This window comes from Homarus americanus, unplaced genomic scaffold (assembly GCF_018991925.1).
Source record: "Homarus americanus isolate GMGI-L3 unplaced genomic scaffold, GMGI_Hamer_2.0 scaffold25827, whole genome shotgun sequence".
Lineage (NCBI taxonomy): Eukaryota > Metazoa > Arthropoda > Malacostraca > Decapoda > Nephropidae > Homarus > Homarus americanus.
In genome coordinates, this window is record NW_024738300.1 from 12,127,575 (window position 1) to 12,155,382 (window position 27,808).

Below are 27,808 nucleotides of genomic sequence, written 5' to 3' on the forward strand. Positions count from 1 at the left end.
AGGTGACACAAACGTAAGGAATGGAGAAAAGTTATTGACTGGACACACAAGTTATGGGTCTCACTACCTGTTTACTACAACCACCCATAACTAACCCCCCTATGGATCCAGGCTTCACTCTTACCGGCCTCGACGACGGTGAACTTGCAGGGGTCGGCCTGGGTGCCCACATCGTTGGTCGCCCAGCAGGAGAGCGTTCCGTAGTCCCGCGGTGACCTGGGTCAGAGGTCACGGGGTAAACATAATGTGTTACTGGAACATCTGCTTGGGGGTGTTAGTGTATATTTAAACATCTTACACAACCAATACAACAAACTTCATTACGTGTTTCTATCAATATGAACAAATCTTCAAAATAATGTAAAATTTTAAACATACAAATTTACACAGCAATAAATTCACAAAAATTAATCTGGGTGTATAATGGTCAGCCATAAAATAACAGTGACTGGTGTTCATATTGTGAGGAGAGTAGAGCTTTACCACAGAGATATGGTAATGCGCCCACATAAGTTATCACGTTATGTCGTCAAATATCGGAGGCGCCGCTGTTTTGCATACACGACCTACCCACCAGCTTATAAAAGTCGGTCTTTAGTTTATATAGATGTGATATTCGCTGATCCAATTCACACTTCGTAGATTCTATTTTCGCTCTACGAATATATTAAAATACTGTATAGCGTTGCCTACGTCCGTCTGTCCGTCCGTCCGTCAAATATTTAGCGTCCGATGGTTAAAGAAATAGTGGATGAATCAGTGAAATTTCGTTTATAGATGCATTTTATTTATAGCAAAGACGAGTTATAATGAGCGTTTACTGTTTAGAATTGGTTAAGTTACGACTTCTTGTTCGATTTAGATAAAATAATAATAATAATAATAATAATAATAATAATAATAATAATAATAATAATAATAATAATAATAATAATAATAATAATAATAATAATAACAACAACAACAACAGCAGCATGGTCGTATAAGCCCCCCCATAGGCCGTAGGACCGTTGGTTCCGGCTCCGTCCTGCCCCCCAAAAAGAGTCGCCCACAGACTTTCCGGCGGCCTGTTGCGGCGAGCTTCAGTCTTGCCAGGCTGTTATACTGTGCAGACATGGCCTCTTCGCTCGAAGATCTGACTTTCTTAGCGCTAGGAGCTGCTGCTGCGGTTTACGCTGTAGCAGAAATGGAGACACCAAAGAGAAGGAAGTGGGTGAAACAGTGGCTGATGAAAAGGAATGAACTATCTCATAAATATATTGGAACATAGGGCCTAGTCAGCTCTTGGTCCCTTATAAAATGTAACAGATCACAGTACCAGAGTACGGGAGTGTAAATATCCTCAGCGACAGCTCCTGATTTTTTGGATACTTCAACTTGTTTCAGTTCTTTGCGGTTGGTGCTCCTAAGGTTGTTAATTTTTGGGGGGCAACAGTATCTCTGGTGGCAGTTTCATCCTTTTCTTTAAGCTTCTCTAGAAGTATATGATATGCAGCGATCGGTTTTACTTAGGATTCTGGCGGACGGATCCGGCAGACGTATCGTCTATAGGGGCTATACATTATAGGGAAATTCCCCCACATATGAGAAAGGTGTCGCCCCGAGCATACACTTAAAACACTAATTACTCCCCGTAGTTCTCGGAAGCCGTGAATGGAAACCTCTTGTGAAAGGAAAAGTTCCCTCTCTGGCTGATAAATAAAGTCAAAACTTTTTAACTTAGCGTAATGACCAACTTCTGCAACCATCCATGAAGGAGCACATCTAATTAGGCTATGGCTAGGTTAAGTTAGGCGCCGTGGGTACTGTGCTACGCTATACGCTTCAGCTACGATACAGAAAACCCAGCAACGTTGGGCTGAATTACCGGTGCTTCTACAGTTAAACTAAGCTAAATTTATCCTGATTAATCTGGGTTAGTTTAAAGGCGAGTTAGTAAACACGTGAGCTCGGTGGATTAAACGCATTAAGAGTCCATCAACGAAGAAAACACACGAGTCACAACAGTTACATATAAATGATAATGACAAACAAAGTCAAAGCCTAGTTTATATTATGTATACTTTAGGATACATGTAAACTAAACAACATATATCCAATAGCTTAAATAAGACAATAGTAGACTAGAGGGTAAATAATCTATAGCTGGTCTAGACGACACGGATGAATAGTGGAAATAACGTAAAACACAGCATACATTATATAAACTCTAGCTGGGACCTGAACCTACGTAATTACAGACTGAAATACAAATAGGATTAAATAAATATAATTTGAGGCCATATTTATTATAGATGGGAAAATATATTTAGAAATTTGAGCCGTTTGCTTTTAGTAATTTGTTGAAAAAGGATCAACTGATGAAAAAAAAGAAAAGGTGAATCCCCTCTGATGTTTTTCCTATCGTACATGAATTAACAATTGTCGTACCCACATATCTATCTATATATACAGGGGGTATGTTTGATAATAACTAACTTCCTATATAAATATTCTCTACCGTAACACATTTATCAAACATATGTAATTCTCGTGTTTATGGGTTTAACAATAATTTATAGAGAGCAGAAAACCATTTGGGACTACGATTGTGTTTTCAGCGTTCAGTTCAGAGGTATATTCGGCGTTCAGTTCAGAGGTACATTCGGCGTTCAGTTCAGAGGTATACTTACGGTTATATTTATCTTACCTGGGGGTATAATCGAGTATGCTGAGGCCTGGGAGGACGGTGAAGGTCTCTTGCTCTACCTCCACCGTATCCAGGGTGTTGTTGAAGACCCAGGTGAAGGAGAGATCGTCGTCAGGCTGGGCGTCCACACGGCAAGAGAGGCGAGTGTTCTCCCCCTCCGCCACAGCCACCGTCTGCGGCCCCTCCTCACACACGGGCAGGTCTGGCGGTCATGGGGGAGTGAAGTGTTAGTGAGGCTATGTTTATTTTACTTATGCAGGTCTGGTGCGTCTATAGAACCCTACAGAGGCAGGTCTGGTGAGTCTATAGAGCCCTACAGAGGCAGGTCTGGTGAGTCTATAGAGCCCTACAGAGGCAGGTCTGGTGAGTCTATAGAGCCCTACAGAGGCAGGTCTGTGAGCTCCATAGAGCCCTTACAGAGGCAGGTCTGGTGGGGTGTCTATAGAGCCCTACAGAGGCAGGCCTGAGTCTATAGAGCCCCACAGAGGCAGGTCTGGTGAGTCTATATAGAGCCCTACAGTGCAGGTCTGGTGAGTCTAGGTCTGGTGAGTCCCCTACAGAGGCAGGCAGGTCTGGTGAGGTCTATAGGACCTCTACAGAGGCAGGTCTGGTGAGTCTATAGAACCCCTACAGAGGCAGGTCTGGTGAGTCTATAGAGCCCTACAGAGGCAGGTCTGGTGAGTCTATAGAGCCCTACAGAGGCAGGTCTGGTGAGTCTATAGAGCCCTACAGAGGCAGGGTCTGGTGAGTCTATAGAGTACAGACCCTCACAGAGGCAGGTCTGGTGAGCTCCATAGAGCCCTCACAGAGGCAACCCCTACTGAGGCAGGTCTGGTGCGTCTATAGCCCTACAGGAGGCAGGTCTGGGTGAGTCTATAGAGCCCTACAGAGGCAGGTCTGGTGCGTCTACAGAACCCTACAGAGGCAGGTCTGGTGAGTCTATAGAACCCTACAGAGGCAGGTCTGGTGAGTCTATAGAGCCCTACAGAGGCAGGTCTGGTGAGTCTATAGAACCCTACAGAGGCAGGTCTGGTGCGTCTATAGAGCCCTACAGAGGCAGGTCTGGTGACCACAAGGGAGTAGGGCATTATCAAGCCTATGGAACCGATACACAAGCAGGTCTGGGAGGCAGAGTGGGGTACCCTACTCCACTCTGCCTCCCAGACCTACTTGTGTATCGGTTCCATAGGTTTGGTAAGGCCATATTTCCTTGTAGCCACCAGACCTGCCAATGTAGGATTCTATAATGCTCGCCAGACCTGTTGGATGGTCTTCGACACAACTGGTCTCTGACACTGCTGGCCTCTGACACAGCTGGCCTCTGACACAGCTGGTCTCTGACACAGCTGGTCTCTGACACAACTGGTCTCTACCACAGCTGGTGGAGACCCAATAACCAAAAGCCTCGCTTGGATAATCTCTAACCTTTAGAGGCGACCCGCAGCGACATGTAACCTTATACGGAGGTGACGAGGAGGAGGAGGAGCAGGAGTGGGGGAGAGGGAGGGGAGGAGGAGGAGTGGGGGGGAGGAGGAGGGGGGGGAGAGTAGGGGGAGGGAGGAGGAGAGGGGGGGGGAGGAGTAGGGGGAGTGGAGGAGTGGGGGAGGAGGAGGAGTGGGGGAGGAGAAGGAGTGGGGGAAGAAGGAGGGGGGAAGGAAATGATGAAGAGCGGTTGGGAAGAATCTCCGGCAGCTGGAACCGATAAACACATGGGTGTAGGCCCTTCTAGCACTGGGTAAGATGAACAGCCTGTGAACTCTCTCATTTTTATGTATATTCTACATATTCACTTTCCTTTCTCTCTGTCTCTCTTCTTCTCCGTCTATGTATGTATGTCTTAAATGGTCAGCATCCTCGCCTCGCAAGAGAGTGGACCCGAGTTCGATCCCCGGGTAGGGTGAAACTATGGGCAAGTTTCTTTACGCCATTTGCCTCTGCCTACCCAGCAGTAATTGGGGACCTGGATGTTAATCGATTTACGGATCGTATTACGGGGTAATGGTTAGCCAGTGCAGTTGACGAGTTGTCCGGTCTTCTCGGACTATTCCTTGACACTGGGTCATGCAGCTCGTTAACTTAGGCAGTGGTTGTTGTGTTGTCGACAGCTTCTACATCTTAAACAAATACATGCCTAGGCGGCTCTTGGGCCGGCCATCCTTGTTACACGAGGGGCAACCATTATGTATGTATGTATGTATGTATGTATGTATGTATGTATGTATGTATGTATCATATCAATACATTTGCTACACATCTCGGTTCTCTCTCTCTACACCTGTACACATAACAAACGACAGTTGTAAAATTTTCATACAACATACACCCGAGGGAACACTGTATACAACCACAAAACACTACGGCCCAGAAAGTGTACATTTAAATCTCTCTCCACGGCCCAGGGAGAGGCAGTATCTTACCTATATTTCGCAATGGTACACAAATATATTAATAATAATGTAGTATTATTTGCATGTGTGTGTGTGTGTGTGTGTGTGTGTGTGTGTGTGTGTGTGTGTGTGACTCTCATAACAGAATAATTGATAATGCAATAATCGACAGCTCAAGAATAATTACCGTGGATGTAAATATATAAATCACAAAGTTTATATTGACGAGAAATAACACCAAAATATATATACTGTTGCCATGATAACTTTCCAAATCTCATAGTTTCCCCTGAAGGTTAAAAAAAACACAATGAAAACGGGAAGAAAAATACGAACTCAAAAGACGAATACGTAATCCCGTATTAAAATATCAACACACGGATAACTAACAACTGACCTTTGACCTCTCTAGTCCTAAGGTCATCAAAATATCTCCCAACAAACGTATATATTATTATTATTTGTACAAGATTGCATTTAGAAGGAAGAAAAAAAAACGAATCGAAAATATAGGAATTCTGACATTTATAGTACACCTAACTACACCCATAGGAGGATACTTACACCTTATGCTGAGCTGGACGGTGTTGCTGGTGGTGGAGCCTTGGCTGTTGCTGGCTGAGCAGGTGTAGTTACCAGCTGAAGTTCTCCGTACCATCTGTAGCACAAGGTTGTTACCGGATATCAACACCCCGGCCTTCCTCTGGTTGTTGACGCGCTCGCCCTGTTGGTCGAGGAGTGTTAGTGGTGGAGCTCTCTCTCTCTCTCTCTGTTTCTGTCTCTCGCTCTATTTCTTTCTTTATCTGGGTTATAGTGGTATACGTTTCATCTCTCTATCTCTCATTCCTCCATCTATCTCTATCTCCCGCTCTACCTCTCTCTCTTTATCTGGGTTGTTAGTGTTGCTGACTTTATTTCTATATCTCTCATTCCCTCTATATCTTGCTCTATGTGTCTCTCATTCTGTTTCTATCTTTCTCACAGTCTGTTCAACACACCAATCAATTCTAATAGGTAAAGGGCATCAGAGCTAATGGAATCAAATCCTAATAGGCTCCAGAGATAATGTAATTCAATCTCAAAGGACTCCACAGCTTATCAAATTCAGTCCTAAATAGGCCCCAGTCCTAATGGTTCCCCAACCTAGCTAAATGTAACCTAAGCATTAGTATTGGATCCTATAAACGAAGATCAATAGTATATGTTTATCGTATTACTTATGAAACAAATGAATAGCGATAGCAGGTTTGTTTACTTTATTACGGTATTTTCCCACCATACGCTCCCAGTCATTCCCTTTACCGACTGCAATAGACGATTTATTTTACGTTTTACGAATGATATGTTGACCAAAGCGAGTGAAATGGAAATAAAAAAAGCTATTTACCTAGAGGAAAACAAGCAAAAAACCCTGAAATACTCTGACGGCAACATCGTTTCCAAATAAATAAATAAAATGACTTGGGTTCGCGTTCATGTTGACCAAAGCGAACGAAATGGCCATAGAAAAAGCTATTTACTAAGATAAAAACAAACAAAACAATATGAAACTTAGGAGCCCCGACAGCAATAGTATTTCCCAAAACAAATAAATAGAGTTGTGGTTCACGTTCATTAGTCAAAACACTCAGGGAAAAAAGATACCCTAAGTTGGGCGCCTCTGGGAACTCCACCCCACTGAAGGTTTACCGGACTTGTATGTGTAAACTTTTTTCACTGCTGAGAAAACCATCGTCTGGGGCGTGTTTGTTTCCCTCAACTTTCTGTGACCTATAACTTTATTTTTGGCGGGTTGACCTTTGTCTCCATGACCTCCTCTTTAGCTTTGACATTTACCTCAATGGCCTCTACAGCACTGATCTTTGTCTCTCTGGCCTCCAAACTTTGACCTCCAGCTGACTCCTCCCTAACCTCCTAGCTGGCCTTTAATTCCGTGACCTCCCAACTCTGACCTTATATCCTGACCTCTTTTGACCTCCCAACTGACTTCTACCTCCAAGACCTCGCAGCTCAGAGAGGGGACCACACTGAGGATAGTTTTGTAGTTTCTGTAAGTAAATAAAGACTTCTGGAGTTCTTCTACTCTTGAAGGAGACATAAAACTCAACTCTCTCTCTCTCTCTCTCTCTCTCTCTCTCTCTCTCTCGACTACACGTTTCCCTCCCACTCTAATCATTACCCGATCAAGTAGAGATAATTTCTTTCTTCCATTGCTCCGGTTTGGATTTGAAAGTGAATCCCTCTCTTCCTTTCTCTCTCTCCATTCTCCTCCCTCCTTTCTCTTCCTCCCTCTCTCTCCCTGCTCCCCCTCTCACTTTCATCGCTTCTCTGTCCCTCTCTCCCACTCTTTCTAAAACGATTACAGAGATTTTGTAACATTGTAGTGTCCCAGTTTCAGATTTTGTAAGGTCAGAGTTGAGATACAGATTGAAATGATGTGTGTGTGTGTGTGTGTGTGTGTGTGTGTGTGTGTGTGTGTGTGTGTGTGTGTGTGTGTGTGTGTGTGTGTGTGTGCGTGTGTGTGTGTAGGAGGGGACGTGGGTAGTAATTACTTGCTTTAGGTTTTGTTTGCAGTCTGTATGAGATGATTGTTGAAGTAACTTTGAATCTCTCTCTCTCTCTCTCTCTCTCTCTCTCTCTCTCTCTCTCTCTCTCTCTCTCCTCTCTCTCTCGCTCTCTCTCTCTCTTCTCTCTCTTCTCATCCTTTCATATCATTCCTTTCTCTTACTTTCTTTTACTCTCAATCTCTTTTATTCCTTGTCTGTCAGTCACCCCTTCTCCTCTGTCAGCCTAACACTCTATCAGTCTCACACACACACACACACACACACACACACACACACACACACTCCCTCTCCCTCTCTACCCTCCCCGTTAATCTCCCATCCATACTCTCCCTACCAATCCCTTATTCTCCCTGTCAGCCTCTCACTCTCCCTGCGTCACATATCATCTGGAGGGGACAATCGATTCAGGTTATTCTACCAACCGTGTCTGCCACCATCACTACTACCACCATCATCACTATCACCGCCACCATCATCACACATCACTACTACTACCTTCATCACCTTCATCACCATCATCACCACTACTACCACCACCACCACCACCACTACTAAACACTACCATCATTACTACTGACCACCAGCATCACTACCATTACTACTACCACCATCTGCTCACCATTCTATCTCAATAATAATGTTGATCTCTCTCTCTCTCTCTCTCTCTCTCTCTCTCTCTCTCTCTCTCTCTCTCTCTGCCTTCCTTCACCATGTTCTCACGTTCCTCACTTCCTCCATCCTCTGACTCTCTCATCCTTCCTCTTCAAACTCACAATTCTTCCTCCAGAACAACGGAGGAGAAGGAGGTTGGAGGGGACCTTACCCTTCCCCTCTCTTTTCCTTCCTCTCTCTATTTCTTTTTTCTCTTCCCTCCCTCTCTTCCTCTCCTTCCCCCATATTCACGTCTTTCCTCCCTCACTCTCTCTCCGCCTTTCCCTCTGTTCGTCTTCCCTCCCTCACTCTCCCTCTCACCCCACAGTTCTACGTTCCTCCCTCTATCGCCCTTTTCTCTCTCTCAACCTCCCTTCCTCACCCTCTTCCCCTCCCTGACCTCTCTCCCTCACCCAATCTCCCTCCCTCACCCTCTTCCCACCCCTAACCTCCCTGACCTCTCTCCCTCACCCAACCTCCCTCCCTCACCCTCATACTCACGTCCTTCAGCCACACGATGTCCCTGGCGACTGGGTTGGCGGAGACCTCACACTCGAAGTAGACATCCTTGCCCTCGGTGATAGGTTGTGACCCCAGGTTGGCTCCCAGCTCCAACCTCACCCGCGGCGCGACTGACCTCACCAGGGCGAGACACACAAGGTTAAACAAGGTCATTACTATGGTTAATTAAGGTCATCATCAAGGTTAATTAAGGTCATTACTATGGTTAATTAAGGTCATCACCAAGGTAAATTAAGGTCATCATCAAGGTTAAATAAGGTCACCACACAAGATTAAATAAGATCATGACCAAGGTTAAATAAGGTCACCACCAATAGGTTAATTAGGTCAAGGAGAAGAATGAAATTCATCAGGATAGGGTCAATGCCTGGAAATATATCAGGTAATGGGGTCAGAGGTCACCACGATCACAATAGATCACCATCAGAGTCACCATCAGGAGATATATATTGGCGGATCATTTCACAGAGGGAGAAGTGCTAGCAGGTGTGTAAATAATGAGGAAGCAGGTGTGCAAATGAAGTAGCAGGTGTGTTTATGATGAGGTATCAGATGTGTAAATGAGGTAGTAGGTGTGTTTAGGATGAGGTAGCAGGTATGTAAATGACATGTAACTAGGTGTGGGCAGCAGGTATGTTAATGTTATATATATGGGGTTGCGGGTGTGTAAAAATCATACTAGCAGGTATGTAAATGTCATACTAGCGGGTGTGTAAATGTCATACTAGCAGGTGTGTAAAAGCCATACTAGCGGGTGTGTAAGTCATACTAGCAGGTGTGTAAAAATCATACTAGCAGGTATGTAATGATTAATGCTTAATTAACACAGCAATTAGAGAGAGAGAGAGAAGGAAGGAGGGGAGGATGGAAGACGTAAGTAGATGGAAGGGCGACAATAAGAAGTGTAATGGAAAAGAATAATAATAATCCAAGTAACAGGAAAGGAGGAAGAGGGGGAGGAGAAGGAGGAGGAAGAGGAGGATAATAAAGGAAAAGATTCGGTAAGAAAAATTAGGAAAGATGGAAGGAGGTGAAGAGGATTGGCGGAAGAGGAATAAGAGAAGGAAAATGAAGAAAGAGGAATAGAAGAATAAGGTGGAGAAGGAGGTATCCGAGGAGGAGGCAGAGGACCAATGGCGTTGAGGGATTTATCCAGCTAGCCAATCAACGACCAGCTTCATGTCCAGGGTCTAATGTAACTTGTCCATCATAAATTTTACAACACTCTTAAACCATGAATATTATATAAGACTGATATATAATCGTCACCAATATATAACACTATCACGTAACCCGGATATAGCAACGATTTAATCCCATGAGTTGAACCGGTAAAGGGTAATAATACTTACCGTCTGAATATTCATGGTCCTTATCTGAAAACGATAGTCGGGATATAAAGATTTTCAATAAGAGGTCTGTCCTGACGGCTCGGTCTGCAGGGGCGAAGAGGGGGAGAGGAGGAACCTTGGCTACCGTGTAAATAACCGAAAACTACAAATTTCCCCGTGTTTTACCATGGTTTACAGATGACCTGGAGTAAATCACCAAGGTTTTATTTTCTTTTACAATTGTCTAAAGTGAGCCAGAGGTGTTATAAATCTCCAAGACTCGGATTCACAAGTTAAGATAAGAGTTTTAGTGTAATAATGACGACATTTTGGATATTATGTTTTGGTGTTGTGGTTTGTGAGTTAATCTGATGCGTTCTCCTGCAACTTACCAGGAGGATTCAGCGTTTACGAACGTTTGAGAATTAGAGACTAGAAGCTTCCTGCAGTAGATCCCCTTTACAGTTGATCATAGATAGATGGATAGCTAGATAGATAGATATAGATATAGACAGATAGATAGATTGATAGATAGATAGATAGATAAAAATAGACATAGATATCTAAATAGATAGATGGTATTTTAATGTGTAGATGCCTTTAAAGACATCTTGAGTCCGACAAAAGTACTCAGAGTGGGTATACTCGCAGATAGGTGGAAGTACTCACAAACAGAGCTAGACAAAAGTAGGTACTCACAGAGGACATGTATGATGGTGGAAGTACTCATAGACAGAACTCAAACAAGCGTAGGTACTCACAGAAGAACTCAAACAAGCGTAGGTACTCACAGAGGACATGTATGGTGATGGAGGTAGTGAGTCCAGGGTCAGAGATGTTGGGGTTGTGAGCGCTGCAGGTGAGTGTCGCCTTGTGGTCCTCTGCGTCAGGTACAATGCGGACAAACGAGGAGGTCTTCTCTCCCAGGTGACGCCACTGAGGGGAGACCATGATAAGAGATATGGTGTGTCTCTCTGTCTATCTCTTTATTTGTCTGTAAGTCTTTCACTGTCTCGATTATGATATAGATTTGCTGTCTGTCTGTCTGTCTATCTGTCTGTTTCACTTATTTAACCATCCTCCCTCTCTCCCTATCAAATTCTCCCTCCCTTTCCCACCCTTCTACCTATCATCCTGACTCCCTTCCTCGTTCCTGGCCTCTGCTGCTCACTCCTCAAGGCTACTCCACCACCTCACCTTCCGCCTCACTGCAGGTTAGGCACGTTCACCACGCTTTCCACCTCCTCGTGTGTGTGTGTGTGTGTGTGTGTGTGTGTGTGTGTGTGTGTGTGTGTGTGTGGGTGTGTGTGTGTGTGTGTGTTATAAACGGATGTCTCACTATTAATAAAAAATAAAAAAATAAAGGTCAAACACTTAACCCTCCCTTCAACCCTCCTCTCTCCCTTAACTCCTTCTTCCCCTGACACTCTCTCCTTCCCCTGACCTCCTCCCTTCCCTGACCCTCTCCCTTAACCCCCTCCTCCTTCCTGACAGACTCCCCCTCTCTCTCCTCTCCCTTCCCTGACACCCCTCTCCCTCCCACTCCAATACCTTCCCTGACACCCTCTCTCCCTTCCTTGACTCCATCCCTTCCTCCCTTCCCTGACACCCTCCCTCCCTTCCTTCCCTGACACCCTCTCTCCCTTCCTTGACTCCATCCCTTCCTCCCTTCCCTGACACCCTCCCTCCCTTCCTTCCCTGACACCCTCTCTCCCTTCCTTGACTCCATCCCTTCCCTGACACCCTCTCTCTCGTTTCCCTGACTCCCTCCCTCCATTCCCTGACACCCTCTCTCCCTTCCCTCCCTCTGCGCCCATGTACTCACGGAGGAGGGTAGTGTGGTAGGGGGGCCGCCGTGTGTGGGCGTGAGGGTCCAGGTGATGGTGGCGGCAGGGTAGGCGCCCTCGGCCACACACTCTAGCCTCGTCTGCTGTCCCGCCACCAACGATGACTCTGGTGTCCGGATCTTGACTGAGGTTGGCCGTACTGAAGAGAAAATGACAATGGAATAAAACAGATTAAAGGAAGTTTACGGAAATGTGCGTAATTATTGAATATGATCAAATTTAATCCGTTGACGACGATGGTTTAACCCTTTGACGACGATGGTTTAACCCTTTGACGACGATGGTTTAACCCTTTGACGACGATGGTTTAACCCTTTGACGACGATGGTTTAACCCTTTGAGAACTATGGTTTAGCCCTATATTTTTCGAAGGTCAAAGGTCAAAATCACAACGCTGAAAAAACCCACCACCACCCAGCATTATTAGGCACCTCACTCAAGTGCAGTCACGGCAGACAGAACTCCGTGTGTGTGTGTGTGTGTGTGTGTGTGTGTGCTTAACAACTCTTTCCCTCTCACACGTGGAGGGAAAGATGCGGCACTAGATTGTAATTAAATTTTCTTATCACTTTCCATCAGTTATCAGTCAAATTATTTATCAGGGGACATGTCGAGAAATTGTTATCAAGGTAACTCCTGGGTTTAAGAATTTGACGAATTAATCTATAAGGTTACAAAAAGATAGAAACATTTACATAATTATTACTTATTTACTTTAATAAAAAAATAAACAGGTTAATATTTATAAACTTGGATTTGTTAAATTTCACTATAAATAAATGTTTTTACACCATCACAAAGCAGTCTATTGGTAACTGACACATCTATTGAGTAATTTAATGAGAACAATAAACACCATATGCTATTGGCTGAATGTTTGTGTATTTACTTGACAACCAACCAATCATGACTTGGTGAATGAACGCTTATTGCCCATGACAACAAACCATGTAACACGATTTCATTAATTCTGTATTGCAACTAAAATGAATCTATGATGAAATGTTTCTGTAAAAAGTCGAGAATAGAAAAAAAAAGATTAGTTAAGAATTAATTGGGTTAAGGTTACTACATCATTATTTAAGTTTGGTAATGGAGACGATGAATGACGCTGGTAGGTTAAAATAAAGAAATGAATCATAATATAAGTAATTCAACAAGGGAATGTTAAATAAGTAATTATCTTATTTCTTCAACATATTGCATAAGTCTCCTTCATCATCAGAGAACTACCTTCAGCTACATGAGGTTTTTCTATATAGTAAAGAGAAAAGTCACACGTTTATATTATTCACGTAAATTCTTGCAGCAAAATGGATACAATGGATACAGTGGATACAGTGTGGATCTCCCGGCCCACCCAGTCGTGAAGCTGTATCCGCACCGCCCCTACAGAGTCATCAGATTTTAGGGACCAACTTTCCTCAAGAGCAGTAAAATCAGCCAATCAGCTTCTAAGAAAAGTTGGAGTTTTACCAATCAAAATACAGCTGACGCTCTTCCCGCGACCATAAAAAATAGATGTTTACAACCCGGCCACTAGGCGTCACACACCCAATCTATGACGAGTGACTCCAAAATGGTTTCTCATCCTAATGGCTTTCGACTTTAAAGGACCCCAAGTCTAATACTTCACCCGGGTTAAGATGGAGCCTTATAACTACCCCGACCAACATAGACAACAGTAGTGGTGTCTGTGAGTGTAAGTTGGATCAGTCAATTAGTACAGGAGTTGGGCGGAGTGACTGTAAGATGGCGTAGGAGTTATAATGGAAAGAGCCTCTAGAGTGATGCGGAGTATTGCTGGTCTGGGTGCATAAGTTAAGGATCACCTGAAGATTAAACACCCTAATACTACCTAGGAGTTTGGTTAGGTTTGGTTAGGTTAGGTTATGTTAGGTTAGGCTACGTTTCTATTACGGTGGTCATTATTCAGATGGTATATAAACAACACACAAACATACATTCAGAACTTTATGTTAAAATATTATATACCTTAAGCTTGTTAAATGTACAAATATATCACATAAATGTTAAATCTGGTTTTATTCTATGATAAATGTTAACTTGGTAGCGACTTTCCCTGTGCCCAAGAATTGTACCCAGTCAGTCAAGCCTATATACATGCTTTTAATAATGTTATCAGTCATATCACTACCATTATTTTCACTGTTAAATCATCACCAAACGCTACACAATCTTTATTCATGTTATCAGTCTTATCATTATCATTCTCGCTGTTAAACCACGACCTAAACGTTACGTCAGGAAAAATAATTAGAGAAATATGGAGGGGGAAAAAAAATACGTGGTTGTAGGGTACGAGTCAAGGAAAACGAACCGTCAGGAAGGGGAGGCTAAAACTAAGAGGAGTAAAAGTTTGTCCCGGGAGCGTCTCAAAGGCGGGGGACGAGGCACAAGTCGGCTGAGGAATAAAGTTGATAATTACTGCACCAGACCTTTGATTGGCCACGAGAGAGAGAGAGAGAGAGAGAGAGAGAGAGAGAGAGAGAGAGAGAGAGAGAGAGAGAGAGGAGAGAGAGAGAGAGAGAGAGAGAGAGAGAGAGAGAGAGAGATATGTCGGTAGCCAGGAAAAATTAGTTGAGAAAACTTCTAGTTATATAAGAGTGAGAGAGAAGGAGAAGATGAGGGAGAGATAAGAGAGTCCTTCTTCTCTTATACTCTCTCAGATTCTCTCGTCTTCTCTCTCTTTCTCTCTCGAATCATAAAGACAATCTCTCAGTAATTTATTTTTTCTTACTCGTGTGAACTAATGTTAATAAGCAAGGGTTAGTTATGGTAGACTGCCCCTGGTTGAGTCGACTTTCTGTTTACCATTGTTTGTATACCTGCTGTGTGTGTGTGTGTGTGTGTGTGTGTGTGTGTGTGTGTGTGTGTGTGTGTCAATCCACCCTACGAACTTCAAACCCCACAAAAAAATACAACTACAAGATCAACTTAGATCAAACTTTAGGCTGACATGAGTGGGGAAGGTGAGGGAAGGTGGGGAGGGAGGGGTGAGGGGAAGGGGTGTGTGAAGGGTGAGTGTGAAGGGTGAGGAAGGGTGAGGTGAAGGGTGAGTGTGAAGGGTGAGGTATGAGTGAAGGGAGAGTGAAGGGTGAGGTGTGAAGGGTGAGGTGAAGGGGTAAGTTTGAAGGGTGAGTGTGGAAGGGTGAGGTGGAAGGTGAGTGGAAGGTGAGTGTGAAGGGTGAGTGTGAAGGGGAGTGTGAAGGGTGAGTGTGAAGGGTGAGTGGAAGGGTGAGTGTGGAAGGGGAGGTGAAGGGTGAGTGTGAAGGGAGGGAAGGGGAGGAAGGGGAGGTGGAGGGGTGAGGTGAAGGTGAGTGTGTGGAGGGTGAGGTGAAGGGTGAGTGTGAAGGGTGAGGTGGGGGTGAGTGTGAAGGTTGAGTGTGAAGGGTGAGTGTGAAGGGTGAGTTTGAAGGGTGAGTGTGAAGGGTGAGGAAGGGTGAGTGTGAAGGGTGAGTGGAAGGAGGTGTGAAGGGTGAGTGTGAAGGGGTTGAGGAAGGGTGAGTGAAGGAATCAAGGTCAACCTTAAACCGAGGGTAAAGTTTTTGTGTTGTGGTAAAGGCGCCTCTCTGTCCACTGCCTAATTTTCACTACAGTTTTATGTATTTTGTATTGCTCCTGTATTTATCTTTTAACTTTCAAGGATATCAACAATATTTTATGTATTATTTGTCTCCTGTATTTTTCTGTATTTCTATCTATCTATCTATCTATCTATCTATCTATCTATCTATCTATCTATCTATCTATCTATCAATATATCTATTTATCTATCTATCTATCTATCTATCAATACGTCACGACAGTCTAAAACAAATCATAATATTATTTTCTTCCATTTTGAAACAGATAAAAAGATTAAATATTTTTGTATACTCGTCAAAAATATAAAACAGATTATTAATTGTTTCAGACAAGACGAATATTGCCATAGGGCGAGCCAATTAGTGCGTATAAAATGAGTTGACAGAGAGAGAGAGAGAGAGAGAGAGAGAGAGAAGAGAGAGAGCCAAAGGTCCCCTTATTATATTATACCCATCTCCCTCTCACCTCACTCCTCTCAGCTCACTCCTCCTCCTCAGCTCACTCCTCCTCAGCCTCACCTCCTCTCAGCTCACCTCCTCAGCTCACCTCCTCACCTCCTCACCTCTCCTCAGCTCACCTCCTCAGCTCATCCTCCTCAGCCCACCTCCCTCCCCATCCACCTCTCTCCTCAGCCCACCTCCCTCTCAGCTCACCTCCCTCCTCAGCCCACCTCCTCAGCTCACCTCCTCCTCAGCTCACCTCCTCAGCTCACCTCCTCCTCAGCTCATTCTCCTCCTCAGCTCACCTCCCACCTCACCTCCCTCCTCAGCTCACCTCCTCCTCAGCTCACCTCACCTCACTCTCCACCTCCTCCTCAGCTCACCTCCTCCTCAGCTCATTCTCCCTCACCTCACCTCCCACCTCACCTCTCCTCAGCCTCACCTCCTCCTCAGCTCATCTCCCCACCCCACTCTCCACCCCACTCACCACCACTCTCACCAAACCTCGCCCCCACCTCACTCCCCACGTTTCACCTCCTCTCCTCACCTCACCCCACCTCACTCACCACCACCTCATTCTCACCCCACCTCACTCACCACTCACCTCACCTCACCACCTCACCCTCACTCACCCACCACTCACCACTACCTCACTCACCACTCCCTCACTCACCCCACCTCACCACCACCACTCCTACTACCACCTCACCACCATCACCTCACTCCACTCACTCACCTCCACCTCCCAGCAGGTGTCAATTCCAGGCTTCAAGACCATCAACTCTCCCACGCTGACAGATATTAATCTCTGTGACCTATGTACTGAGAGGGAGAGGGAGAGGAGAGAGAGGAGAGGAGAGGAAGAGAGGGGAAGAGGAGAGGGAAGCAGGAGAGGAGGGAGAGAGAGAGAGAGAGAGGGAGGGGGAGTCGTATGAAAGTAAGACTGATTCACTCTTAGGTTTCATCACACACACACACTGTGAACTGATGTCCTTATGTTGGGAATATCTATCTATCTATCTATCTATCTATCTATCTATCTATCTATCTATCTATTTATCTATCTATCTATCTATCTATCTATCTATCTATCTATCTATCTATCTATCTATCTATCTATCTATCTATCTATCTCTCTATCTATCTATCTACAGAAACACGTTGTCCGGCGATACAAAACTGAAAGAAAGAAAAACAAAACAGACAGACAGACAGACAGACAGACAGACAGACAGAAAAAGAGACAGACAGACAGACAGACAGACAGACAGAGAGACAGTACTCACGGTAGAGGATGAGGGCGAGGGTGGTGGACAGCGGCCTGGTAATGTTGTTGTTGGTGGCGCGACAGGTGAGGTTAGCGTGGACGAACTTTCTATTCAGCCCCGGATGCTCACCTCTGTCCTCACTTTGTGGCATACTCACGCCCACGCCCACGCCCATACCCGAGGTTACACTAGGGACGTGGGTGGCGGGGCGGCTGAGTGACCCGTCGTGACCCAGGATATGGCTGTTGTTGGCTAGTAAGGTCGTCCCCCTCCACCATGTGACCCGAGGAGCTGGGCGACCTGTGGTAGAGAGGTCATGGGGTCAGCTGGAGGTCATGTAGACATTTGGAGGTCATTAGGATTTACTATAATGAGGTCAGCTGGTCTATTCTACTATAACGAGGTCAACTAGAATATAGTCTACTATAAAGAGGTCGGAAATTAATATAGTCTAGGATCCACTATAACGAGGTCAGCTGGGAATAAAGTCTAGGATCCACCATAACGAGGTCAGCTGGGAATAAAGTCTAGGATCCACCATAACGAGGTCAAAAAAAGTCAGATCCACCATAACGAGGTTACCTGTAAACTTACCTGAGTGGGAGTTAATTAGTCGCCAATGTGTTCTTCCTATTGGCTACCGTTACCTGGTTACTCGTGAGAATATAACAAGTGAATCTGAGGTTTATTCACCTTTACTCACCTACTCAACCATACTCACCTACTCACCTCTACTCACCTACTCACCTCTATTCACCTACTCATACTCACCTCTATTCACCTGCTCACCTCTATTCACCTACTCACCTCTACTCACCTACTCATACTCACCTATTCATGGGAACAAGACGTCACTGATTCCCACCTTTACTCATATCCATCCACTTACTCATTACTCGAACAAGAGAGAGAGCCAGTTCCACTCTCTCTCACTCACTACTCACTCACTCACCACCACTCACTCTCATTTCTCTTCATTCTCTCTCTTTCTACCTAATGAAGTCTCAGCAAAGGTAACACCACTCTCTCTCTCTCTCACTCACTTCATCACTCACCACCACCACCACCATTTTCCTCTTTCATCTCTCTTTCTACCTAATGAAGTCTCAGCAAAGGTAACACCACTCTCTCTCTTCTCCACTCACTTCACCACCACCACTCAGTCACCACCACCACCACTCACTCACCACCACTCACTCACCTCCCGTGGCGACACAGAAGAGAGTGAGTGGTTCTCCCTCGTTCAGTGGACCCAGTAAGCCTCCCGGTACAGGTCTGTTGTTCTGGTCCAGTACCACCAGGCGTGACGGTACAACTGTAATGGAGATGGTACGGGGGTTAATGGTACAGTGGTGCAGTGGTTCAGTGGTGCAGTGGTGCAGTGGTTTAGTGGTGCAGTGGTTCAGTGGTGCAGTGGTTTAGTGGTTTAGTGGTACAGTGATTTAGTGGTGTAGTGGTTGAGTGGTGCAGTGGTACAGTGGTTTAGTGGTGCAGTGGTGCAGTGGTTTAGTGGTGCAGTGGTTCAGTGGCAGTGGTGCAGTGGTTTAATGGTCATGGTGCAGTGGTGCAGTGGTTTAATGGTACAGTGGTTTAGTGGTACAGTGGTTCAGTGGTGCAGTAGCTTAGTGGTACAGTGGTTTAGTGGTGCAGTGGTTTAGTGGTGCAGTGGTTTAGTGGTACAGTGGTTTAGTGGTACAGTGGTTTAGTGGTACAGTGGTGTGGTATAGTGGTACAGGGTTTAGTGGTACTAGTGGTAGTGGTTCAGTGGTGCAGTGGCTTAGTGGTACAGTGGTTTAGTGGTACAGTGGTTTAGTAGTTTAGTGGCAGTGTTCAGTGGTGCAGTGGTTTAGTGGTACAGTGGTTTATGGTACAGTGGTTTAGTGGTACATGGTTTAGTGGTACAGTGGTTCAGTGGTGCAGTGGTTTAGTAAGTGGTTTAATGGTACATTAGGGTAAGTGGTTTAGGTGCAGTGGTTCAGTGGCAGTGGCTTAGTGGTACAGTGGTTTAGTGGTACAGTGGTTTAGTGGTACAGTGGTTAGTGGTACAGTGGTTTATGGTGGTTTAGTGGTGCAGTGGTTTAGTGGTACAGTGGTTTAGTGGTGCAGTGGTTTAGTGATGGTGGTTTAGGTGGTACAGTGGTTTATGGTACAGTGTTTAGTGGTACAGTGGTTTAGTGGTACAGTGGTTTAGTGGTACAGTGGTTTAGTGGTACAGTGGTTTAGTGGTACAGTGGTTTAGTGGTGCAGTGGTTTAGTGTACAGTGGTATAGTGGTACAGTGGTTTAGTGGTACAGTGGTTTAGTGGTACAGTGGTATAGTGGTACAGTGGTTTAGTGGTGAGGGTTTAGTGGTGCAGTGGTTTAGTGGTGCAGTGGTTTAGTGGTACAGTGGTTTAGTGGTGCAGTGGTTTAGTGGTGCAGTGGTTTAGTGGTGCAGTGGTTTAGTGGTACAGTGGTTTAGTGGTACAGTGGTTTAGTGGTACAGTGGTTTAGTGGTACAGTGGTTTAGTGGTACAGTGGTTTAGGGTACAGTGTTTAGTGGTACAGTGGTTTAGTGGTGCAGGTTTAGTGGTACAGTGGTTTAGTGGTACAGTGGTTTAGTGGTACAGTGGTTTAGGTGGTACAGTGGTATAGTGGTACAGTGGTTTAGGGTGGTGTGGTTTAGTGGTGCAGGGTTTAGTGGTACAGTGGTTTAGTGGTAGTGGTTAGTGGTGCAGTGGTTTAGTGTGCAGTGGTTTAGTGGACAGTGGTTTAGTGGATGGTTAGGGTGGTTTAGTGGTGCAGTGGTTTAGTGGCATGTACAGTGGTTTAGTGGTACAGTGGTTAGTGGCAGTGGTTTAGTGGCAGTGGTTTAGTGGTACAGTGGTTAGTGGTACAGTGGTTTAGTGGTACAGTGGTTTAGTGGTACAGTGGTTTAGTGGTAGCATTGTGGTTTAGTGGTACAGGTTTAGTGGTGCAGTGGTTTAGTGGTACAGTGGTTTAGTGGTGGTTAGTGGTACAGTGGTTTAGTGGTGCAGTGGTTTAGTGGTGCAGTGGTTTAGTGGTGCAGTGGTTTAGTGGCAGTGGTTTAGTGGTACAGTGGTTGTGGTACAGTGGTTTAGTGGTACAGTGGTTTAGTGGTACAGTGGTTTAGTGGCAGTGGTTTAGTGGTACAGTGTTTAGTGGTACAGTGGTTTAGTGGTACAGTGGTTTAGTGGTACAGTGGTTTAGTGGTACAGTGGTTTAGTGGTATGTGGTTTAGTGGTGCAGTGGTTTAGTGGTACAGCATTAGTGGTGGTTTAGTGGTACAGTGGTTTAGTGGTACAGTGGTTTAGTGGTGCAGTGGTTTAGTGGTGCATGGTTTAGTGGTACAGTGGTTTAGTGGTACAGTGGTTTAGTGGTGCAGTGGTTTAGTGGTACAGTGGTTTAGTGGTCAGTTGTGTGCAGTGGTTTAGTGGGGTGGTTTAGGGGTACAGTGGTTTAGTGGCAGTGGTTTAGTGGTACAGTGGTTTAGTGGTACAGTGGTTTAGTGGTACAGTGGTTTAGTGGTGCAGTGGTTTAGTGGTACAGTGGTTTAGTGGTACAGGTTTAGTGGTGCAGTGGTTTAGTGGTACAGTGGTTTTAGTGGTGCAGGGTTAGTGGTGCAGTGGTTTAGTGGTACAGTGGTTTAGTGGTGCAGTGGTTTAGTGGTACAGTGGTTTAGTGGTGCAGTGGTTTAGTGGTACAGTGGTTTAGTGGTACAGTGGTTTAGTGGTGCAGTGGTTTAGTGGTGCAGTGGTTTAGTGGTACAGTGGTTTAGTGGTGCAGTGGTTTAGTGGTACAGTGGGTTTAGTGGTGCAGTGGTTTAGTGGTACAGTGGTTTAGTGGTGCAGTGGTTTAGTGGTGCAGTGGTTTAGTGGCAGGGGTTTAGTGGTGCAGTGGTTTAGTGGTACAGTGGTTTAGTGGTACAGTGGTTTAGTGGTACAGTGGTTTAGTGGTACAGTGGTTTAGTGGTAGTGGTTTAGTGGTACAGTGGTTTAGTGGCAGTGGTTTAGTGGTACAGTGGTTTAGTGGTACAGTGGTTTAGTGGTACAGTGGTTTAGTGGTACAGTGGTTTAGTGGTGCAGTGTTAGTGGTAGAGTGGTTTAGTGGTGCAGTGGTTTAGTGGTACAGTGGTTTAGTGGTACAGTGGTTTAGTGGTGCAGTGGTTTATGGTGCAGTGGTTTAGTGGTACAGTGGTTTAGTGGTACAGTGGTTTAGTGGTGAGTGGTTTAGTGGTACAGTGGTTTAGTGGTACAGTGGTTTAGTGGTGCAGTGGTTTAGTGGTACAGTGGTTTAGTGGTACAGTGGTTTAGTGGTGCAGTGATTTAGTGGTGCAGTGGTTTAGTGGTACAGTGGTTTAGTGGTACAGTGGTTTAGTGGTGCAGTGGTTTAGTGGTACAGTGGTTTAGTGACAGGGGTTTAGTGGTGCAGTGGTTTAGTGGTACAGTGGTTTAGTGGTGCAGTGGTTTAGTGGTGCAGTGGGTTTAGTGGTACAGTGGTTTAGTGGCAGTGGTTTAGTGGTACAGTGGTTTAGTGGTGCAGTGGTTTAGTGGCAAGTTTAGTGGCAGTGGTTTAGTGGTGCAGTGGTTTAGTGGTGCAGGTTTAGTGGCAGTGGTTTAGTGGTACAGTGGTTTAGTGGTACAGTGGTTTAGTGGTACAGTGGTTTAGTGGTACAGTGGTTTAGTGGTGCAGTGGTTTAGTGGTACAGTGGTTTAGTGGACAGTGGTTTAGTGGTACAGTGGTTTAGTGGTACAGTGGTTTAGTGGTACAGTGGTTTAGTGGTACAGTGGTTTAGTGGTGCAGTGGTTTAGTGGTACAGTGGTTTAGTGGTACAGTGGTTTAATAGTTAAATGTTTAATGGTACAATGGTTCAGCGGTACAATGGTTCAGTGGTACAATGGTTCAGCGGTACAATGGTTCAGCGGTACAATGGTTCAGCGGTACAATGGTTCAGCGGTACAATGGTTCAGCGGTACAGCGTTACAGTGGTACAATGGTTCAGCGGTACAATGGTTCAGCGGTACAATGGTTCAGCGGTACAATGGTTCAGCGGTACAATGGTACAGGGTACAATGGTTCAGCGGTAATGGTTCAGCGGTACAATGGTTCAGCGGTACAATGGTTCAGCGGTACAATGGTACAGTGGTACAAAGGGAGATGTTACAGAAGATGAAATAAAAATTAGTAAGTTATTGTTGGAGATAAAAATGATGTAGAAGGTAAAATGATGGAGATATAGTGGTGGTGAGACGGTGTGGTGGGTGAGGTGTTGGGGATGGTGAGACGGTGATGGTGAGACGGTGTTGGGGGATGGGGAGAGCGTGTGTGGTGGTGAAGTGTTGGGGATGGTGAGAGTAATAGTGTAGGAGATTTAAATAGAGATGGTGAAAAAAAAATAGTGACCCATTAGCTATTGCCGACATGGATTGGGGTATGGTGGAGGATAATGGTGGAGATAATGGTGGAGATAATGGCGGAGGATAATGGTGGAGATAATGGTGGAGGATAATGGTGGAGATAATGGTGGAGATAATGGTGGAGGATAATGGTGGAGATAATGTGGAGATAATGGTGGAGATAATGGTGGAGGATAATGGTGGAGGATAATGGTGGAGATAATGGTGGAGATAATGGTGGAGATAATGGTGGAGATAATGGTGGAGATAAAAGGGTGGGAGAAGTACATATTTACTCTCACACATTTCACACCTTATTCCTTACTTTCTCAGCCACTATCACACTCAGCCCTCTCACTCACCTCTCTACATGTTGCAATCACCTCTCACTCATCCCTCTCACTCACCTCTCTACATGTTGCAATCACCTCTCACTCATCCCTCTCACTCACCTCTCTACATGTTGCAATCACCTCACACTCAGCCCTCTCACTCCTAGTCCTTCCCACCTCTCCACCCCACCCCGTCTAACACACACACACACCCACCCACACACATACACACACACACACACCATCCATCCCCGCCCACCCACGCCCTCACACACACACACACACCACCTCCGCCCACTCACGCCCTCCACCTATGACATATCCACTCTATAAGGTGGAGGTCCCCATACACCGCTCCCACACTCTGCTCTCTGAAAAAGACCTGATCTGTAGGGTGTATATTTCAGGTGAATAAAATGCCTCCATGTATGTTGTATATATATATTGTAAAATAGTATGAACCAGCTGTAACACTATCTATCTACCTATCTATCTATCTATCTATCTATCTATCTATCTATCTATCTAAACTCTACGTCTCTCACAAATGCAAACATCGTACTCAAGGGTCAAGTCCTGGTACTCAAATGGTTATGTTATCTTACTCATCGGGTAAATTCATCCTACTCAAGGGTTTAACATCGTATATATAGGGTTAAATATTGTACTCAAGGTTTAATATTGTACTCAAGGTATACTATTGTACTCTTGGTATAATACTGTATTCAAAGGATTTAATCGTACTCAAAGGGTTAACATCATACTCAAAGGGTTTAATATCGTACTTAAGGGGGATATCAACGTACTCAAAAAGTCAACATCGTACTCAAGAGGTCAACAACGTACTCATGAAAGACAGTCTCCCAACCACGCGTCTCTCACCTAAATAATTATTATCTTTCCGGAGAATTTTAATCATTGAGGTGAAGAAATCCCAGAGAGTGTGTGCTGTGGGCGCCCCTCTGATCAACACTGCCACCCAAGTAGCCTGCAGCTCACTTATAAACTTGGTCAATTGAGTTCCCCCTTCGTAATAATGACGTAAGTGTGCTAAAAGATCTGATTGGTGGAAACATTTAATAAGTCTTGCCACTGACGTCACTATTTTCGTCATTGGCGATTTTATTTTGTTTTTTTTTATACATATCTGACGAGAAAAAAAGAATCTGGCTATATTTTGGAGAGACTTTTTTTAAACCGAATTCGCTATAAAAATCGGCTTGTTTACCTAACGTATAAAGAATCTTCCCGGCGAATTAGTCAAATATACCACTAAAACTAACGATAAACATAGCAAATATTTTTACGGTAACTACTAATAAAAACCTCTTATATCAGTTCCGGTGGGGTATATTATTTACGTCCACTGCCACACCAGATCAACGTCCACGGGTTGGTGTAGCGGCTATGAGTCAGGCTAGGAAGACGATGTGTTAGGAGGGCGGGAACTCTCATCGTGTTAAAAGCTTTCAGTTGTTGTGTTGATGTAGCCGTGCGATTCAACAGCTGAGAAAAAATTTAATCCGTCTTTTGAGTACGGTGACAGCCCCCTGAGTACGGTGACAGCCCCCTGAGTACGGTGATTACCCTTTGAGTACGGTGACAACCCCCTGAGTATGGTGATAACCCCCTGAGTACGGTGACATCCCCCTGAGTACGGTGACAGCCCCCTGAGTACGGTGACAGCCCCCTGAGTATGGTGACAACCCCCTGAGTACGGTGACAAACCCCTGAGTACAGTGAGTTAGGTTAGTGAGTGAGATATCTTAAGTCATCATACTCAAGGGGTTAAGTCATCATACTCAAGGGGTTAAGTCATCATACTCAAGGGGTTAACTCATCATACTCAAGGGGTTGACTCATCATACTCAAGGGGTTAAGTCATCATACTCAAGGGGTTGACTCATCATACTCAAGGGGTTTGCTCTCATACTCAAGAGTTGACTGGCATCATACTCAAGGGATAACTCATCATACTCAAGGAGTTAACTCATCATACTCAAGGGTTGACTCTCATCATACTCAAGGGGTTGTCATCATACTCAGGGGTTGACTCATCATACTCAAGGGGTTTAACTCATCATATCAGAGTTAACTCATCTCATATAAGGGTTAACTCATCATACTCAAGGGTTGACTCATCCTTACTCCAAGGGTTTAACTCATCATACTCAAAGGGTTGACTCATCATACTCAAGAGTTTTGCTCATCATACTCAGGGGTTTAACCATCCACCTCCAAGGGTTGACTCATCATACTCAGGGTTCAAAATAATCTCAGGGGTTAACTCATCATACTCAGGGGGTTGACTCATCATACTCAAGAGTTTAAGTCATCGCCTCGAGGTTAACTCTGTCATATAGGGATTTGACTCACTCTTAAGGGTTTAACTCATCATACTCAGGGTTGACTCATCATACTCAAGGGGTTGACTCATCATACTCAAGGGTTAACTCATCATACTCAAGGGGTTGACTCATCATACTCAAGGGGTTAACTCATCATACTCAAGGGGTTGACTCATCATACTCAAGGGGTTGACTCATCATACTCAAGGGGTTTAACTCATCATACTCAGGGGGTTAAGCCTTATTTTTAATACAAATAATAATACTCTTTGTCTCAATGTTAAAACAAGGTCGTGTTATAATACTCTGAGGACGTCAGTATTATAGGAAGTATAATTAATGATGTAATTATTGTTATAGAAAGTATAATTAATGAGGCAATTAGTCAGTTTGAAGGAGATAATAATTTAAATGTTGATGTGTTGGTCAGAGAGAGGCTGGCGTGTTTAACATCCTTGGTTCGTTTACTATAGCGAGTTTTACTACGATGTAAACAAACAGTGGTGCCACATCTCACAGCACACGCTAGCTACTGTACCAGGTAGAAATGGAGACAAGTGTACCGTTGCAGTAGTTCATCCCGGTATAAGATACATTGATTACTAATAAAACATTAATTTACTTTTAGTCTTTTTTTCGTCTTAATTATCATCGATTATTTTTTTTTTTCATATTGCTCTTAAGTTTTCTGGTCATGATTTATCTAGATGATCTCTCTCTCTCTCTCTCTTTCTCTCTCTCCACATTGGATTGTACGACCCTATGCAATTAATACACACACACACACACACACACACACACACACACACACACACACACACACACACACACACACGTTCCCTCCCCTATCTATCCTTCCTCTCCCTCCCCCTTCCTTACCTTCCTTCCTCCCTCCCTATCAATTTTCTCTCCCTTTCCCTCCATCTACCTTCCCATCTCCCCTTTCTCTTCACCTACCCTCCCCACTACCAACCCTCTCCTTTCCCTCCACCACCTACCCCTACCCTCCCTCCCCACCACCCTACCTCACCCCCCTCTCCCCCCTCCAGTCTTAATGTAATCAACAGTTTACAGCCCCAGTTAACACAATTAAATCCAGTCAATTATTACAGCGACTCAACACCTCCACTGACAGTCACAGCCCACCTCGACTGTTCATTCCTGTTATTAGTCTGTTACCGTTGTCCCTTACCGTTGGAGTGTTATTCTGTTAATGATTTCTTCTGTTAATGTCTTGTTATGTTCTCTTATTGTTGTGTTGTTATTGTTGATGTTATTGTTCTGTTCTGTTATAGTTCTTGTTAGTGTTCTGTTCTGTATATAAATGAAACTTTGTAAACAAGAAATACTTATGTTTTATGATGTATTTTACAATATTTACCTTCGATTGTCAAGTATACCTAACCTAACCTAACCTAACCTAACCTAACCTAACCTAACCTTACTTAACCTAACCTAACCTAACCTAACCTAACCTAACCTAACACTAACCAAGCCAAATCCAGCCAAACCAAACGTAACCACACTTAACCTAACCTAATCCCTTCAGGTCACGTTAGGTTGCTTAATCATCAGGTGAAATAAGCTGGGAAGACTAATCACCAGGTGAGTAGAATTAATTTAGAGATTAATTAAGGTAATGAATGTATCCCTTTGCTATTTTATCCACAGTTTGGTGTCAGAAAATAGTCAATATTTGTTTATTTAAATTTCAAGAAGATAAAAACAAATAGGCCTAAGAGATACATCAAATGGCCTATGGTAGTCTTAGATGTCGACAGGTGTAGCAAGGTGTGTTAATTAGTGTGTACTTGTAGAGCTGCCCAGGTGAGGGTGAGAGTGTTAAGAGCCGAGTAGGTGAGGGTGTCATGGTTGGATAGGTGAGGATGTCAGGGTTGGATTGGTGAGGGGATGTCAGGGTTGGATTGGTGAGGGGGTGTCAGGGTTGGATAGGTGAGGGTGTCAGGGTTGGATAGGTGAGGGTGTCAGGGTTGGATTGGTGAGGATGTCAGGGTTGGATACGTGAGGATGTCAGGGTTGGATAGGTAAGGGTGTCAGGGTTGGATAGGTGAGGGGGTGTCAGGGTTGGAGTCAGGGTTGGAAAGGTGAGGATGTCAGGGTTGGATTGGTGAAGGTGTCTGGATGTTAGAGAGAGAGAGAGAGAGAGAGAGAGAGAGAGAGAGAGAGAGAGAAGAGAGAGAGAGAGAGATGGTCATGGCAGGTATTGCTCTCTGTCTCTGGTCAGTGTCGTTGCTGTTGTATCCTGCTGCTTCTGTTGTATCCTGTTCCTTCTGTTGTATCCTCCTGCTTCTGTTGTATCCTACTGCTTCTGTTGTATCCTGCTGCTTCTGTTGTATCCTGCTACTTCTGTTTCTGTTGTATCCTCCTGTTTCGTTGTATCCTACTGCTTCTGTTGTATCCT

General features: G+C 44.6%; 1 protein-coding gene across 2 annotated transcripts in view; it reads right to left on the reverse strand.

Moving 5' to 3' along the window:
• Nucleotides 1-27,808, reverse strand: part of LOC121873886 (hemicentin-2-like) — a 93,127-nt gene that overhangs the window by 11,446 nt on the left and 53,873 nt on the right. For both annotated transcript variants that reach the window (XM_042377760.1, XM_042377759.1), the window contains exons 3-10: nucleotides 18,513-18,626; nucleotides 17,330-17,611; nucleotides 11,973-12,133; nucleotides 10,939-11,083; nucleotides 8,796-8,926; nucleotides 5,641-5,800; nucleotides 2,690-2,891; nucleotides 125-216 (exon numbers count right to left, since the gene is read on the reverse strand). In XM_042377760.1, coding sequence (XP_042233694.1) covers nucleotides 125-216; nucleotides 2,690-2,891; nucleotides 5,641-5,800; nucleotides 8,796-8,926; nucleotides 10,939-11,083; nucleotides 11,973-12,133; nucleotides 17,330-17,486 — 1,048 coding nt within the window. In that variant the 5' untranslated portion in view covers nucleotides 17,487-17,611; nucleotides 18,513-18,626. The remainder of the gene's footprint in view (nucleotides 1-124; nucleotides 217-2,689; nucleotides 2,892-5,640; nucleotides 5,801-8,795; nucleotides 8,927-10,938; nucleotides 11,084-11,972; nucleotides 12,134-17,329; nucleotides 17,612-18,512; nucleotides 18,627-27,808) is intronic.